General features: G+C 41.9%; 1 protein-coding gene across 2 annotated transcripts in view; it reads left to right on the forward strand.

Moving 5' to 3' along the window:
• Nucleotides 1–10858, forward strand: part of SYTL3 (synaptotagmin like 3) — an 81252-nt gene extending 70394 nt beyond the window's left edge. For both annotated transcript variants that reach the window (XM_072643817.1, XM_072643818.1), the window contains 4 exons: nucleotides 3089–3267; nucleotides 5879–5981; nucleotides 7362–7532; nucleotides 10135–10858. In XM_072643817.1, coding sequence (XP_072499918.1) covers nucleotides 3089–3267; nucleotides 5879–5981; nucleotides 7362–7532; nucleotides 10135–10203 — 522 coding nt within the window. In that variant the 3' untranslated portion in view covers nucleotides 10204–10858. The remainder of the gene's footprint in view (nucleotides 1–3088; nucleotides 3268–5878; nucleotides 5982–7361; nucleotides 7533–10134) is intronic.
• The last annotated feature ends 5929 nt before the right edge of the window (nucleotides 10859–16787 follow it).

Raw genomic sequence — 16787 nt, forward strand, 5'->3', positions numbered from 1 at the left:
AAGCTATGAGGAGGCCAGTGAGAAGGCCCAGATGGAACATCTTATTCAAGGAACAGCAAAGAGGCCAGTGTCACTGGATTGCAGAATACCAGGCAGAGCATAGGGCATCAGAAGCATGGAAAGGTGAGGGAAGACAGGTTATAAAGAGCTTTGAACCCGAAACAGATGATTTTATATTTGAACCAGAGGGTGGCAGGGAGCCACTGGAGTGTATTAAGAATGAAGGTGACATAGTCAGGTGACTGAACTTTAGGAAGATCATTTTGGTAGCTTGAGAAGAGGATGAACTGAAGTGGGAAAAGATTTGTTGCAGGGAGATCAACTAGCAGGCTATTTCAGTAGTCCAGATATGAGAGCCTTCATCAAGGTGGTGGCAGTATCAAAAGAGAGAAGGAAACCTATGCAAGAGATGTTACAATAGTAAAAACCTTGGCAACAGATCTGTGGGGGAATGGGGTGAGAGAGTAAAGAGTCAAGAATGATGCCTAGGTAACTGGGAAGATGGCAGTACCCTTGACAGTAATAGGAAAGTTAGGAAGAAGGGAGAGTTGGGCATGTTGAGATCCAGGTGTCTACAAGACATCCACTTTGAAATGTTCAATGGCGGTTGGAGATGTGAGACTGTTTAGGGTTCAACAAGTAGATTTGAGAACAGTCAGCAGGCAGGTCACAACTGAATCCACAGAAGCTGATGAGATTACCAGGTGAAATAGTATAGAGACAGAAGAGGGCCCACGACAGAGCCTTGGGGGACACCCAGGGTTAGCAGGCACAGCATCACCTTGAGAAGTTCCAGCAAAGGAGACTGAGAGAAAAGGATCAGATAGGAAGGAGAATCAGGAGAAAGGAGTCATGAAAACCTACAGACAAGAGAATGTCAAGGAGAAGAAGGTGGTTGAAAGTGTCAGAGAGTGACTTGTTTACAGAGTAGCCGAGAAAAATAAGGATAGAAAAAAGGTCATTAGATTTGGCAATTAAGAGATCATTAATAACTTTGGAGAGAAGAGTTTTAGTTCAATGATGAAACCATGACAGAGAATTAAGAAGACAGAATAGAGAAAGTGGAAGTACCTATTGCAGATAGCTTTCTTAAGGAGCTTAGCCATAAAAGGGAGGAGAGATATGGGATGATACCTAGCAAGTATGGATGGATCAAGTGAGGCTATATTTGAAGATGGAGGAGATATGGGCAAGATTGTAGGCTGTGTAGAAGTAGCCAATAGTCAGGGAGAGATTGAAGATAAATGAGAAGATAGGGATGATAGAGGGGTCAATCTGCTGGAGAAGAGGAGATGGAATGGGATCACTTGTACATACAGAGGGTTTTCCCAGGCAAAGAGTAGGGCCATGCATTTTTGTGAGATGGGTGAAGGAGGAGATAGTGGCAGAAGGTATCTGGGTGAGATGAGATGAGGAAGAGAGGAAAAGAAGGAGCTCTTGGTGAATGACCTCAATTTATTTTTAATGAAATATAAGGCCAGATTCTCAGCTGAGAGAGTGAGGGGAGAAGAGTTATGGAAGGTTTGAGGAGGGATGAAAAGATTTGGAAAAGCCACTATGGTGAGTAGGATGGTGAATCCTTCAAGTAGAAAAGGATTGCCTTGCTACAGTGAGAGCTCAGTTGACATTACATAACATTTGAAATGGATCTAGTCAGTACAGATTTCATGATTTTCTCTAGTTTTTCTTTGGCATCAAATGAGTAGGAGTGAAGGTTAAGGGATGATGATAATAATCCAAGACTGAGGCTTGGTAAGCAATAGGATAATTCGGCAAGGGTGAAGAATAGATTTAGGAAAAGTAAAATATAGAGGTGTGGAATAAGCTATGAATATGCGCAGAGAGGGGAATTTCAGAATTCAGAATCCTGGACATTACATAATTAGAAATGATGGCATAGTCAATCAACTAGCACTTATTCATTTCTCACTATATACCGGAATTATGCTAAGTACTGAGTATTCAAAGAAAGGCACAAAAAAGCAGCGATCCCTGCTCTCAAGTGTCATAGAGGATAGAAAGACTAAAATTGCAATCAGGAGAACGTGAGTTCAAATGTTGCCTCACACTTATTATCTTTATAATTAATCTTTGTTATCATTGTTATTGAGTCATTTCAGTTGTGTCCAACTCTTCATGACCTTATTTGGTGTTTTCTTGGCAAACATACTGGAGTGGTTTGGCATTTCCTTCTCTAGCTAATTTTACAGAGGAGGAAACTGAGGCAAATAGGGTGACGTGACTTGCATCACATAACTAGTAAGTGTCTGAGGCCAGATTTGAACTCTGAAAGATGAATCTTCTTGACCCCAGACCTGGCATTCTATCCACTGTACCACCTAGCTGCCCATTAACCTATAGGTATGACCTTTAGCAAGTCATTTAATTTCTCTGGGACTCAGTTGCTTACCTGTGAAATGGGACATAGTATCTTCTTCACAAGATTGTTGTAAGATTCAAGTGAGGTAATATATGGGAAAAATCTTTTGTAAACCTTAAAGTACTGTATTATATGGTTTGTCCTTCATTCTCAAAGAGGACCATGACATCAGAAAAATGATGCCATGACTTGCAAGTGATGCGGATTTTAGTGAGGGAGGACTGTGCAAAGTCACCAGACTCACTTTCTCCACCAGAGACATCTGGGTCCAGATATAGATCAGAACGACGGGACGTGGCCCAGGATGCAGTGGGAGACCTTGGTCCTTTTAAACTAGGGCTGTATAAATGTTAGCTGTCAATGATGACAGTGAGATCTAAGTAAAGACTATTACTGTGGAGTAATAGTCCCTCAAGTGGAGGGAAAAGGTGGGTCAGGAGAATGTCAAAGTCCCAGTTAGGCCCTGGTTCTTTTGAAGTAGCTTGATGTCACACTGACTCTAGGCCTTTCCAGCTTCAGGTGTGTCGGAGGTAGCATAAGTCATTTTTAGGCAAATATAGATAAAATATCAGCATTTTGACATGTAGCAGCATTAGACTCTTGGTTTTGTTCATTTTGATTTACTTGGTATGTTGAAATCAGGAAGTATGAGAAGTTGGCTATGGCGGAGCAGACTCATTCTCTGTTATCCATTTTTTTTCTTTCTAGGGAAGTTTGGCGAGCATCAGCAGCACTTGTACAGAGGTGGGCAGTTTTGACAACGCTAATGTAGCTGGAGAGATACTGCTTGCCCTTCAGTACGACTTTAAGGCTTCTACATTAGAAATCTGCATCAAAGGCTGCAGGAACCTTGCCTTTGGAGAAGAAAAGAAGAAAAAATGCAACCCGTAAGTTGCTATGGTTGTTTCTTCATACAATGGTAAAGAAAAATATCCTTTGTCTCCTCCCTGACCTCTTTCCTTTGCAGTGCATTTCAGTGCTTCTCAGACTTTTTTGGTCTCTCTCTACTCTCAAAAGTTACTGAGCCACCCCACTGATAGCATTTCTTTACATGGGTTATACTGTTCAGATTTATCATATTAGAAATTAAGTGTCTTAGTATTATATTAAAAATAGTTTTGATCTTTTGGACCCCCTGAAAGTATCCTTGGTACTCCAGGGATCCCCAGACCATGCTTTGAGAACTACTATTTCTTCCTTTGTTTTTTTTGTTTTAAGTCTGAGATACAAGGTGATTATCAACTCTCATAAAGCTCATAGTTGAGATTTAAAAAAAAAAAAGCAGTGGCCCCTTCTGTTTTTAGTGGCTGGCACTAATTGTTGGAAAAATGTAAAACTCAGTCTTCTAACCCTATCTTTAGATTTTAGAGACACTCAACTTGAAAGGCAAAGAACTGGTCCCCTAAGGAGATTTACAGTTCTCCATAATAGCAGCTTATTTACCTCATCCTGCCCAGTGCCCCTAACTGTAAGAATGGCAGCGAAGTGCCTCCATTCACTGGTAATTGATGGAGTCCTGTGATTGGAAGTTGTCTTTGGGTATTTATGACAAAATACATTATGATCAGATTGAGAAGATGATAGAGCGTGTGTGGAATCAGGAACAGCAATTCTGAGCAAAAGTAGGTGTGTGCTGCTAGTGAGATTTCCACGAAGGGCATATTCACTGAAATATATGAATCAGTGCCCATGAGTTACAGGGTGTTTGGGGTATGAACTCCACAAGCAATTTGAGGGTGCACTTTTGGCCTTGCTCCCTCAGGGGAACCTCTCTACTCAGTGAGGATTGGAATGATAACTTGTGGAGTGTCTTGGCTCCTAATGCCAGTCCCCACAGAGGGGGGCTCAGGATGTGGGGCATTGTAGAGAGATGTGCTTGACTCTAATGATGTGTGCCCCCAGTAGTCTCCGCATGAGTAAAGGGAGTACCCGGGGGAGCCAGAGCCTGAGGGTGTGTATGTGGGTCTGTGCCTCCATCTCTGGATCCTCCCTTGCTCTCCCTCAGGCGTAGTCACTCCCAGACAGATGGGAATTTATTCGCTTTTACAGCCCCCCCCCCCCCCAGAGGAGATTCCACAACATTCCTTAGTAAACATATGGGCAGCAGTTCTTCTTTATCTGTTAAAGTCTCTTATGTTGCAGTTTCCTCTCATTGGGTCCTCTATGGGGGTGGGGGAAAGGGGAAACAGCTGACCACCATCCTCTCTACAATGAGCCTTCATACTCCCTACTTTACTATTTGATTGGGAAATTAGTTTCTTTTATCCTTTGATATTAGAGTGAATACTTTTTCAGCATTAAGCAGCATTATATAATAGAAAAAGTGATGAATTTGGAGTTAGCAGAGACCAGAATTCATATCTGGACCCTGACTTAACTGTGTGACCATAGACAAGTCACTTAGCAGCTCTTTGCCTCAGTTTCCTTGTCAGTAAAATGAGGATAATAATAGTACCTGGCTCCCAGGGTTGGGAAGATCAAATGAATTAACTTGTAAAAAGCTCCTTGCAAACCTTGAAGCACTCACTGTGTAGATAACTAGTTAGTGCTTTTAAGAGTGCATTTTTTTCTTTTAGTTTAGAAGGCAAAGATAACAGAGATAGGATACAAACTTTTATTTCGAAGTAAAATTATAATAATTACAATAAAATTGATGAGATCCTGGTTTGTCCCGAGTGTGTGCAAGAATAACTAAGTTTAAAGCTATTGTCCAAACTGTGCGAGCTGCTCTCACCTCCTGTCAGGTGCACAATGTCAGACATGACCATTTCATTTTTATATAGAAAGGGTCTCTTGGGGGCTTGATGTTGGCGAAGTCATTGGGAAGTGACTGGGAGGTGGGGGGGAAAGAACATCAACAAAACATTAAAAAACTAAAATAAGGGGGTTAGAGTAGGTACATAGGTTCACAAAGTAGGTGATACTACCCCCTGGGGAGGTACTGGAAGGATCAAGGGGGACAGAAGTAGTGTCAGGTGACACTATTTTTAAAAAAATGAAAGTAGATTTGGGGGTTGCTGAGTAATTTTTTAAAGGGGGTGGTAGGCTAAATAAGTTTGAGAACCTCTGGTAGGAAAACAGACAGTCGACATAATGTGCATTTCCAGTGGAAAGCAGGACATGAGGTGTTTCTGTGTGCACGTGTTTCATAGAAAGCATTTTAAAGAATTTTGTTCAATGCAAGTTTAGCAAAAATTAGTTTGAAACCAAATGGACTTTAAGTTACTTTAAGTTTTTACTTACTTTAAGTTTAGCTTATATAGAAAGAACCACATGTAGCCTCCAGGGCACCAATGACACCCTGTAGGTCAAAGTTCACTTTCAAAATTAGAAAGGGTTTCAACGAGCAAAGGACAAGGGTTAAGGGGGGGATGAGAAGGAGGGGGACAAGAAGGGAGGGGGAGGAGGTGTCATTTGTTACTTGTTCAACTTTTTTTAGAATGTCACCCAGAAGAAATCCTGACTTTTTTCTTTCTTCTTCCCTTCTTTGGTCCCCAGCTATATAAAGACCTACCTGCTGCCTGACAGAGGCTCCCAGGCCAAGAGGAAAACCAGTATCAAAAAGAACACAGTAGATCCTCTCTTTCAAGAGACTTTGAAGGTACAGGCAGGGCCACCATTCATGCAAAGGCTCCGGCCCCCTTTGCTGCTCCGGGGCCCCATGTCTGCATGGTCAAAGTTAAGCTAATGAGTTTTTCCAAGTCCACAAGCCAGTTAAATTAAAATTAAAGAACAACAACTCAACAGCCAACCTATAGATATCTGTAAACTTCTGTCAATAAGTTGCAAGTTGGGGAAAAAATAAATTTCAGCCTTTGTTCAGGAAAAGTGCATGGTCCACTAAACTTGGGAACAATGTTTAGTTAATGATTTCTGGGGGTGGGGAAGGGTAGAAAAGAGAACCTGGCTGGACCCCATCTTCCATCTCTGAACTGGGCCAGGGGCAAGTTAAAAAAATTCCTTTGACTTGCTGAATCTTGATGTGTGTCAGAAAGGTTTTCTCAAGTAGCACACAGTGTGAAAGGAGATGCATGTTAAATAAGATACATGTTAATAAGAATACTTGATACATGAGATACATGTTAATAAGAATAGCAACTTATGGATACAGTACTTTACACGGTGCTTTCCTCATGACCCTGTGAAATAGTGCAAACATTACTTCCCCCATTTTACAGATGGGAAAACAGGTTCTGAGAAGTTGAGTGACATCTGTAGAAAATTTTCTTCTGCAGATAATGAATGGTATACACCCCCAGGTTTCAACTAATTTCAGTGGAAAAACGTGGGCTAAATTATAGTACAGTTGGCTATATTCAGGCTGAATACCCAGATCCAGGAAATTGATTAATAGATCAGCATTGGACTAGAGGAAGACCTCTAGTTTCATGCCATGAGGTTTTGCCCCTTACTCTGCTCTGTTCAATATTTTTATCAGTGCTTTGAATGAAGGTATAGATGGCGTGGTTATCAGATTTATGGATGGCACAAAATCAGGAAGGGATAGCTATCACATTGTGGGGCGGAATCTTAGAGCAATCTTGCTTCTAGCAGGTGCTTAATAAATGCTTGCTTAATTGGCCTGGATTCCTAGGACTTGCCAGGAAAGAACCTCACCCTGGGGGAGGGTCCAGGAGATAGTGCCAGAGCAAATAGTTCTATTTTAAGCAGAGGGTTCCAATGCAGTACAGTAAAACTCTGCTTCTTCCAGATCGAGAGCTTGACTGTACCCGTCTGGCATAGAAACTGGACACCCGGCAGCTATGGGACTGTGTGTGCTGCAGAGTCATTGTACAAGCAGGCCCCAGGCAGCTTTTCTCTTTAGACCGACAGCACTCCTGAGTCTTGAACAATCCCCTGCTCTCCTCTTTATTCTCAACAATGGTCTTTGTGTTGAGTGGATACGCGGTATTGTGTGTGTGCCTTCGTGGCTGCAGAGACACAGGTGGAGGTCATTCTCACATATCACTATGTTTTGCAGTATCACGTGGAGCATTCCCAGCTGCAGACCCGGCTGCTCCAGGTCTCCGTGTGGCACTGGGGAACACTCACCCGGAAGGTGTTTCTGGGAGAAGTTTTGATTCCTCTGGCTTCCTGGAACTTCGAAGATAGCACAGCACTGCCATTCCACTGGTATCAGCTCAAAGCTAAGGTGATCCCTGGGTTCAGTGTGGTTCATGTCATGTGGCAGAAAAGACAATCCCTCTGTGGGATCTCAATGCCTCTGCCTTCATGGAAGGCTTAGCTGGCTAGGACTCTGATTTAAATTCTCTGGGGAAGATAATGCTAAAACTGTCAGGCGGCATAGTAAGGCTTCCCAGAGACAGTTTACTTTGTGATTTTAAAAAATCATTTCTAAGGTTTTGTTTAACATTTGAACATCTTCTTAGTCCTTTTTTTATTTTTAAAGCAAACTCAGTGTGAGACATACAAAAGAGATCTAACCCAGATCCTCAGGAGTTTATGCTCTGAGTGTGCTATGACAGATAACGAAGGGGGCCCCCTTCGGCAAGGATGTTATTTTTTTCTTTAATTATTTGATTAAGAAACTGTGGGAGAGTAAAAGCTCTCTACTGCTCTAGTGCCCACAGGTTTCCTGTCAAAGACTTCCTTTTGGCACCTTGCTCAATTTCCTGAACCTTCCTCCAAATTTCAGCTATAGTTAGTCAGTACTGGCTGGTAATGATCACCCCACCCTTCCCTGAAATCCCTAAAGTCCACAACCTGGAATCACAGGCATGAGAAAGCCTTGGGGTGCTATTTGAGCCACCCCTCTGTCACTGAAAGACTTATGAACCACTGATTCTACTCACTTTTTTATAATCTGAATTTCAGTCCCAAATGTACCCTAAAACAACTTTAAAGTAATGAATAAAATGCTAATTAGAGCAACTAATCTTTAGGAAACTTAACCAATCCTAGAAGCTTGAGCTGGAGAGGCAGCTATTTCAGACTCGGTTCCATATTGTTAACAGCAGCTTTGTGGTGGGAAAAACTGTTCCTACCTGAGGATTTGGATTTACAGATGAGGAAACTAAGAGAGAGTTAAGGGACTTGCCCAGGGTCACACACAGAGCATGTGTCTGAGATTTCAAATTCATGCTTTCTTGACTCCAAGTCCAGCATGGTGAGTTCTAAACAATATCAACCAAAAATGAAACTGATGATATCTTAACAGGTGCTAAATGACTGGTTACTGGCACTAGGTCATTTCAGAGTGAGTTGTGTTCAATTAAATTATCCACTGGTTAGAGCATTAGTAAACATTGCACCAAAATAGAAGAAAGGATAAAGATGAGAGATTCTGGCTTCTGATCTCAAATAGTGATCACCACCACTTCAAAGGGAGTGGAATTCATTAAGCCCATTAAGCTAGGAGCTACTAAGGTGTGCTGAACAGAGGTGCTAAGAGAGTCCATTAAGCACAGGCTAAACTCACAAAGACCTGGCAAGGGAGGGAAGAGTCATCAAAGTGAGCAAATACATTGCTCAGAGCTCATAAAAGGGCAGAGGCAAAGGAATGTTTTTCATGCAAAGAAGAGAAAGGTGCACAATTCAAATCAGTTAGAGAGGTCACCAGGGAAGAAACTCTTTATATTGGTAGAGTAAGAAGATACAGATCTCTCCCAGGCTGACCCCACAGAGACAACTCTTCTGGAATAGAGGAGGACTCCTATAGGTATGGAGGCACATGGAAAGCTAGAGGAGGCAGCCCCTTGTCTCTCATCTTCTCACTGATGTCACAGCACCCCACGGTGCTACTCTTACATATGTCACTGAGCAAGTTGTTTCATGCCTTCCAGAATAAAAGAATCCTGAGCTCAGAGGTGTGGGCCATGGAGTAGATCCATGGACTAAGGCATCAAGGAATAGTCTTAGAAGTTGAGAGCGAAGGATGGGGATGCTTCTCATTTGGCAGAAGAGGGTCAGTTCCCAACATACCTTTTATCCTTTATTCCTATTGTAAACTTAAAAAGATACCCAACCCTCAATTATTTAAATCTTGAAGAGGAGCACTTTGTGAGAAGTCAAAAGGCACATTCGTAAGCGGTGGACGTGGGAGTCAGAAAGACCTGGGTTTAAGCCCCGCCTATGACACAGATTAGTTGTGTGACAAGGGATTAGTCACCTAACCCCGAATGGCCCCCAGACAACTCCTTAAGCTAAATTGCAGGCAGATTACTAATCAGTATTCCTGGAGGGAGTTTCTACATTGATGATATCTGGCCCAAGTAGAAGTTGGGGGTGAAGGGGGAGAAGAATGAGATGAAAGAGCTGGGGTGTCTCAGGCACAGAGTGTAATATATGGCAGTCACATCTACACTACTGCTTTTACCTACATATACCCTAAGTTCTAAATCTGCTTGTACCCTTTAAACATACTCTTCCCTCAGAGAAAGTAGAGGGAGCTCAGAAATGAATCATTTTGTTATGTAGAAACTGACTGGGATCTCCTTCATTGCTTGTCCAAATAAGTATAACCTCCCAGGAAGCCATTAGGATCAAAGACACACAGTGTCTCTGGGCTCAGTGCACAGGTGAGGTGTGACAGCCTCTACTCTCCTTGAATCTCCCTGCACTCCTTCAGGGTGAGGCTTCAGGCTGCCATCATCAGGGCTCCATCCCCAACCACCCCTTTGCTTTCTTGTTCCAGAATAGAATCACTGCAAGGGTTCCATAAAGCCTGGGCACATCTTTAATCCCCTGGACTGATTCTGGTTCATGCAGTGACTTTCTCTCTCTCTCCTTCACAGAATTACAGAATCGCAGAGTCTCAGAGTTGGAAGAGACCTCGGAAGCCCTCTAATCCAGCCTATACCTGAAGAACATCCTCTCAAACATATATGCCTTGAAGGGCGTGTGTCACCTTGCTTGAAGTTCTCTGGATGGGGGGAACCATTCCACCCAAGGCTGCCCACCCACGTCTACCTTGACATTGTTCTGATTGCTGGGACTTTTCCCCTAACGTCAAGCTTAAGTCAGGCTTTCTGCACCTTGTGTCCAATGTTTATAATTCTACTTTCTGAGGTCAAGTGGAACAAGAGATCAAGTAGACAGCCTTCTAATACTCCAAGATAGCCACTATGTCTCCCCCACCTTCTCTTCTTCAGGTTAACCATCCCTGGTTCCTTCAGTGGACCCTTATGTGATATGATCTTACAGCCCTTAGTCATCCTGGTTGCCTCTTCTGGATGTGCCTGTTGATATCCTTAAAATGTACAGCCCCTATCAGGACACAGTGTTCCCAAAATGATGTGAATAGGGCAGAGTACACTTGATTGAATCAACTTTATTTGACTGCAATATCATAGGTTGAGGCATATTGACCTTGTAACCTACTAAGTCCCACCCCCCACCCCAGTCTTTTTCTGATAATTAATACCTGGCCATGTTTTCCCCATCTTATACTTGTAATTTTTATAAAATTCATGACACATGTTACATTTTAAAAATTAAATTTAATCTTAATATGATTCATATTCTTGCTCTCAACACTGACTCAGTGAGAATCTCAAATTTCTTTCTTTACCTCTAGAGCCACTTTCCACCCCCATGTCATCTTGATAGTTAGCATGTAAAGAATGTCCTGATGCTACAAAATATGCAACCTCCACCACCACAAAAGTGCCAGAAATTGTGTCCCAGCCCAGTCTCTGATGTCTGGCTGTTCTGCCTTCCAATCTGGGTGATGAGCCAGGAGAGAAGTTTTGGGGAGATTCTTCATGAATAACTAACCTCTTGGGTCATGCCACATTCTCACTTTTTTGGGGAGATTCTTCATGAATAGCTAACCTCTTGGGTCATGCCACATTCTCACTTTTTTGGGGAGATTCTTCATGAATAACTAACCTCTTGGGTCATGCCACATTCTCACTTTTGCCACCAGTGTTGATCTCTTCCATTCATCAACAATTCCATCAGCACTGAAAAATGTTAACATCGTTTTAATTTGCTCTTTCTCTCCACCAGGAGCTACGTAGCTGAGGAAAGGCAGATATTGGGCGGTTAGAGGAGAAACTAGAAGACTGCATAATCTATAGATTATATTTGTGTTTTGATTGATCCAGATTTGACCTTTTTTTGATGAGGGAGGGAAAAGAATTCTACCCTCCTTCTAAGCAAAGATACTGGTAGCAAGGTGACTGAAACTGGCATTCTTTCCTCTCACCCAGAATTTTATGGTCCTGGGCCAATAGTCAGGTGGCAGTTTCCAAGGCTAGTTATCTCTTAGAACATTGACTAACAGAGCATGACCCGGTAGCACTGGGCCAGGACAGTCATCTTAGGGCAGTCAAGTATGTCAGTCAAAGTCATGGGCTTAGATGACTCTTTCAAGCAGTAAATACCCAATGTGAATCCTTCAGGCAATCAACACTTTCCAGACACCTATGAAATCCTCAAGAGACTCATAAAAAGTATATCATAGTTAGTCATGTGTGTGTGCCAAATCTCTCTTATTGTCATGTTAGGTAAAAAGGCGTCTCTCCTAAGCCTGGAGAGAGCCTTATCCTCAAGCTCATCAAAATTTACTACTTTTATTCTAAAGAAAAACAACTTTGAAAGACTTGAGAATTCTAATTAATGCAATGGCTGACTATGAATCTAAAAGACTAATGATGCAGCGTACCAGCCACCACCTGACAGAGAGAAGACACATTAAAGATGGAGAATATGACGTATTTTTGGACCCAGCCAAGGCAACAATGTGTTTGCTTGACTGTGTGTTTGTTACGATGGTTTGTTTTTTTTTCCAGGGATGGGGTAGTGAAAGAAAGAAAAAGGAAATAAAGAAATAAAAAAGATAGAAAGAAGTAAAGAAAAAGGAAAGAAAAAAGGGAAGAAAAAGAAATGAAAAAAGGAAGGAGGATAAGAGGAGTACTGAGGGATCTTTTTTAAAATATAGAGAAGGGAAGGCTAGAAAAACACAGTTGAGCAGAGCAGCTTTGAAAGCCAGTCTTTATGTTATATACTTAAAGAAAAGCAAGCTCTGTAGAATAGAAATCTGCAGTTTCATGCATAATCCTCTTTTTTGTTCTACTATGTGTTTGCAAATGCCCATTTTATTTGGTGTTATGTTCAGAATAAAAGTCTACCGTTTCATCCATGAAGGCTCTTTTGAATACCACCCCCAAAGCTGTCTGTTTCTCATGTGATCATTCTAAATGCCTCTTCTCCACTCATCATGTTCTAATTTATATTTTGTTTAGGCACGTATCTTAGCTTCTCTACTAGATTGTAAACTCATTCCTTGAGAGGATTCATCTGCTTCATTTCTATATTCCCTCTCCCACTCCCAGCATAGTACGTTGCATTAGTAGGCTCTTAATAGGCAAGTTGAGGGAATGTGTTTATTACGCAGTTACTAAGTGTCAGGCATTGTACTAAGTCTAGGGAAACAAAAACTAGCAAAATGAAAGATGGTTCCTGGCTCAAGGAGTTTTCATTCCAATGGGGGAATACAAGACACAAAAGAGAGTTCAATGAAAAGGGGACTGGAGGAATGAAGGTTGAATATAGTTTTGAAGTTCAGAAAGTCAGAAGCACAGCCAGGAAGCAAATGAAAGTTGACCAACCTTGGCCCTTCTCCAAAATGGAGGCCCTGGGAAGAACTCACCAATGAGAAAAGGGTTCTGAACCGGGGCCCTAGCCCTGAGGCAGGTTCCATAGTGACTGACTGACTGAACGAATGAATGAATGAATATCCCATGATTGACCACGAGGAAGAAAATGACTTTCCCCAAAAAACAGTGCTCTAGAGCTGGGATTCAGGTTTGTTTCCCCTCTGAGCAGTGAGAAGACTCACACCCTTCTAACTCTATAAGACTACAGAACTTCTAGGAGTGTAATGAGACTTGCTTAAAGGAAACTAGAAGCAGCAGAGCCTTAACTAACACTTACCAGGGGTGAGGAGCCTTTAGTCTCGAGTTTACATATGGTCCTCTAGGTTCTCAAATGTGGCGCTTTGATTGAATGAAAAAAAGTCAAGTTGGTGGATTATACATGAGGACTTGGAGGGCCACCTGTGGCAGGTTCCCTAGCCCTGCACTAGGCAAATAGAGCTTTGCTCCAAGATGGGGTACTTTCTCCCTGAGAGGGAGAGGACATACTTCCTTCCCCTCACAACTGCATTTCTACTGTGTTGACCCACCATCCATCAGTGCCTTGCCCCGTATTGTTCTAGTAGGAGGCTTATCTGCCATCCCTACATGCTCCCAGATGGGAAAAAGGAGGGAACAGGGCAGAAGATGGCTGAAGTGCAGAAACATTGTCCCAGGGAATGCAAGACTGAGAGGCTGAGCTCCTCCTGACTGGGCATGGCTTCTGGAGGTCCATTTTGGAGGGTACAGTTGTAGGGTGGCAGCTTGTTGTAGGAGATGGGGACTAGATTGAAGAATCGAGTATAGGGCTAGAGTCTTCCCTTTTTCTGGCATGACTGAACCTATAACTACCTGAGCACCCCAATTGTTTCTCTGTCCTGGGTAAAAAAGAAGCTAGTTCTAATTAGAGGTAGGGTTTCATCTATTTCTGGCTACCACAATGTTTCCAATTGTAATTCAAGTAACTATCTAGAGCAGTGAAATTCTGTTGGGAGAAATAAGTAGGGAAAGTCAGATATCCTCCAAAAGTAGGAAAGGGATATGATGGCCAAAGAACCCACTTTCCCCAATGTAGCCCACTAGTTTCCCTCCTTAATCCTTTTGCCCACTGTCCCTTACCCTGGCTTACTTATAAACGAATTCAAGGTAGTCTTATGTGAATTGATGGCTTAGACACGGCGGCCATGGAGCAAGTTACTGGACCAAGGCTTCCAGGAGCAGTCTCCAGAGTTGAGGGGAAAGGGTGGGATTGTTACTCATTTGTCAGAAGAGGGTCAACCCGTTTCCTAACTGCTGGAATTCTGCCCTCATTTCTAATCAACTGTTCTAGCCACCTGAGTTCATAAAACTATCCATCCAACTCAACAAACATTTTTTTTTTTTTTGAGGCAGTATAGTAGTTAACGTGGAAAAGGCACCGAATCTAAGGTTGATCCAGGCTCTGCCACTGACTGCTTCTGGGACCTTGGCCACCACTTTACACCTTCACCCTTCAGTTTTATTGTTGGCAAAAAGAGTTGGTGATGATGTCTCTTTCGGTCCTAAATGTGCCAGGTACTGTGGTAGATCTAAGGTTCAAAAATGACAAAAAATAAAAACAGCTAAAATTTATATAGCACTTTAAGATTTACAAAGCACATTACATGGATTATTTCACTTCGTTCTCACAGTCTCTGGGAGGTAAGTGCTATTATTATTCCCATTTTACGGATGAAGAAACTGAGACAGGCAGTAAAGTGACTTGTCCAGAGTCACACAGTATTTGAAACCAGATTTGAACTCGTCTTCCTGATTCCCACTCTAGCGTTTTGTCTACTGTTCTCAAAAACATGGTTCTGACTTTTGAAAAGTTTAGACTTGAACAGGACAGCTAAGTCATGTGTTCTAATCAACAGAACATAGAATGTGAAAAGTGGATCTGAGAGTTCACAGGAAGAGATTGTTCTTAGGTAGAGGTCCCAGGGAAAGCTTCATGGAGGAAGTGGAGTCTTGATGGATGGGAAGGTCAATATTTTCATGAGGGAATATAGAATGTAATATAACATAATATGATATAATGTAACATGATATGACACAACACAACAATAACATGACATGACATGACACAACACAACACAATACAATTTAAGGCAGCCAGGTGGCATAGTGGACAAAGTGCTGGTACTAGACACAGGAAGACTCATCTCTATGAGTTCAAGTCTGGCCTCAGATACTTATTAGCTGTGTGACCTTAGGCAAGTCACTTTACTCTGTTTGCCTCAGTTTCCTCATCTATGAAATGAGCTGGAGAAGGAAATGGCAAACCATTCCAGTATTTTTGCTAAGAAAACCCTAGAGTCATGAAGAGTTGGATTGTACTGAAAATGACCAAATAACAAAATATTATGATATGATGACAATATGCTATAACATAATATAGCATGAATTTCAATAGGTAAAATGAGAGGAGAAGACAGAATGGAGGCATAGGCAGGACTGTATTGGATCCCAATTCCATAGGTTTTAGGGAGCTGATTGCTAAATTGTCACTGTGAGCTTTTAAATCTCAGAAAATTACTACAATTATTTATATTGTATTTTAAATTTTATTTTGTTTAACATTTTCCAGTGACATTTTAACCTAGTTTGGTCCACTCTTGGAAGTTCTGTAACAGCTTATAGCCTGTAGACTGTGAGTCTGACACCTCTGGCCTAGACTTAAGTAAGTTTTAATTATGTGGATTAAACTTAAAAGCTTATAAATTTTTTTGGTATATCGCCCTGCCCACTCCCCGGAGAGTTTGGTTGTTAAATATATACCCACTCACTTCTGTACTGCTCTGTAGGCATCGAGCTCGGCAGGAGTGCAGCAGAGAGCTCAGGAAAAGAAGTCATCACCAGACTGGAGGCTGACGCCTGTAGGCTGAGAATAACAGCCACTCATATTATAGAGTGATTTAAAGTTGGCAAAGGTTTCCTTTACAGATATTTTCTTATTTTTTTTTTTTTTTACTCACAAAAACCCCTGGGTACAGGGGAATAGAATGGAGAAAGACAGAGATGGATTCTTTACAAACCTTAAAGCATTATAATGCTAGTTTTGTTATTATTACTGATGACAATGATGATAATTATACTATGTTGTCGCTTGGGAAGGATAGTATATGACTAAGGAGACCTTTCCCTCACCACAGTGTTAGATTCTGCCTGTGAGGTCTCTCTTCCATAGCTAAGTTGAGGCTTTATCTTGCTGAATGAAATCAGCCCCTCTCATCACTTCCCATTCATTTCTACACTATTCTGATTCCTTCTCTCCATTTTCCAGCTCTCCGTTATGTGTTCTCCCATTAGGTTGTAAGTTCTTTGAGGGCAGGAAAAAGCTTGCTTGCTTGTACTTAGCACAGTGCTTGGCATACAGTGAAAGACTCAGTAAATGTTCTCTCTCCAAAGCAAGTCAGTAGTTGCTTCGAAAATTATAGCCTTAGAAAGTTTCCTGGATCACTGAGAAGTTAAGTGACTTGCCCAAGACCATACAGCCAGTACATGTCATTGTACAGCACATTGAGTCCAGGTGGTTCTGATTTTGAGGCCACTACTGGTAGCCGGAGATAAAATGTAAAAGGTAGCTGGCCCACATTGTCAAGGACCTTCCATGTCATGCTAAGGAGTTTGGATTTTACCTGGTTGATAATGGGGAGTCACTGACAAATCAATAGATAGATGGACAAATAAATGGATGTATAGATAGATAAATATCGACAGACCATTTACTATGTCCCAGGTGTGGTGTACTAAGTATAAATGCAAAAAAAAGTTCCCCTCAGAGAGGG

Source organism: Notamacropus eugenii, chromosome 2 (assembly GCF_028372415.1).
Source record: "Notamacropus eugenii isolate mMacEug1 chromosome 2, mMacEug1.pri_v2, whole genome shotgun sequence".
NCBI classification, from domain to species: domain Eukaryota; kingdom Metazoa; phylum Chordata; class Mammalia; order Diprotodontia; family Macropodidae; genus Notamacropus; species Notamacropus eugenii.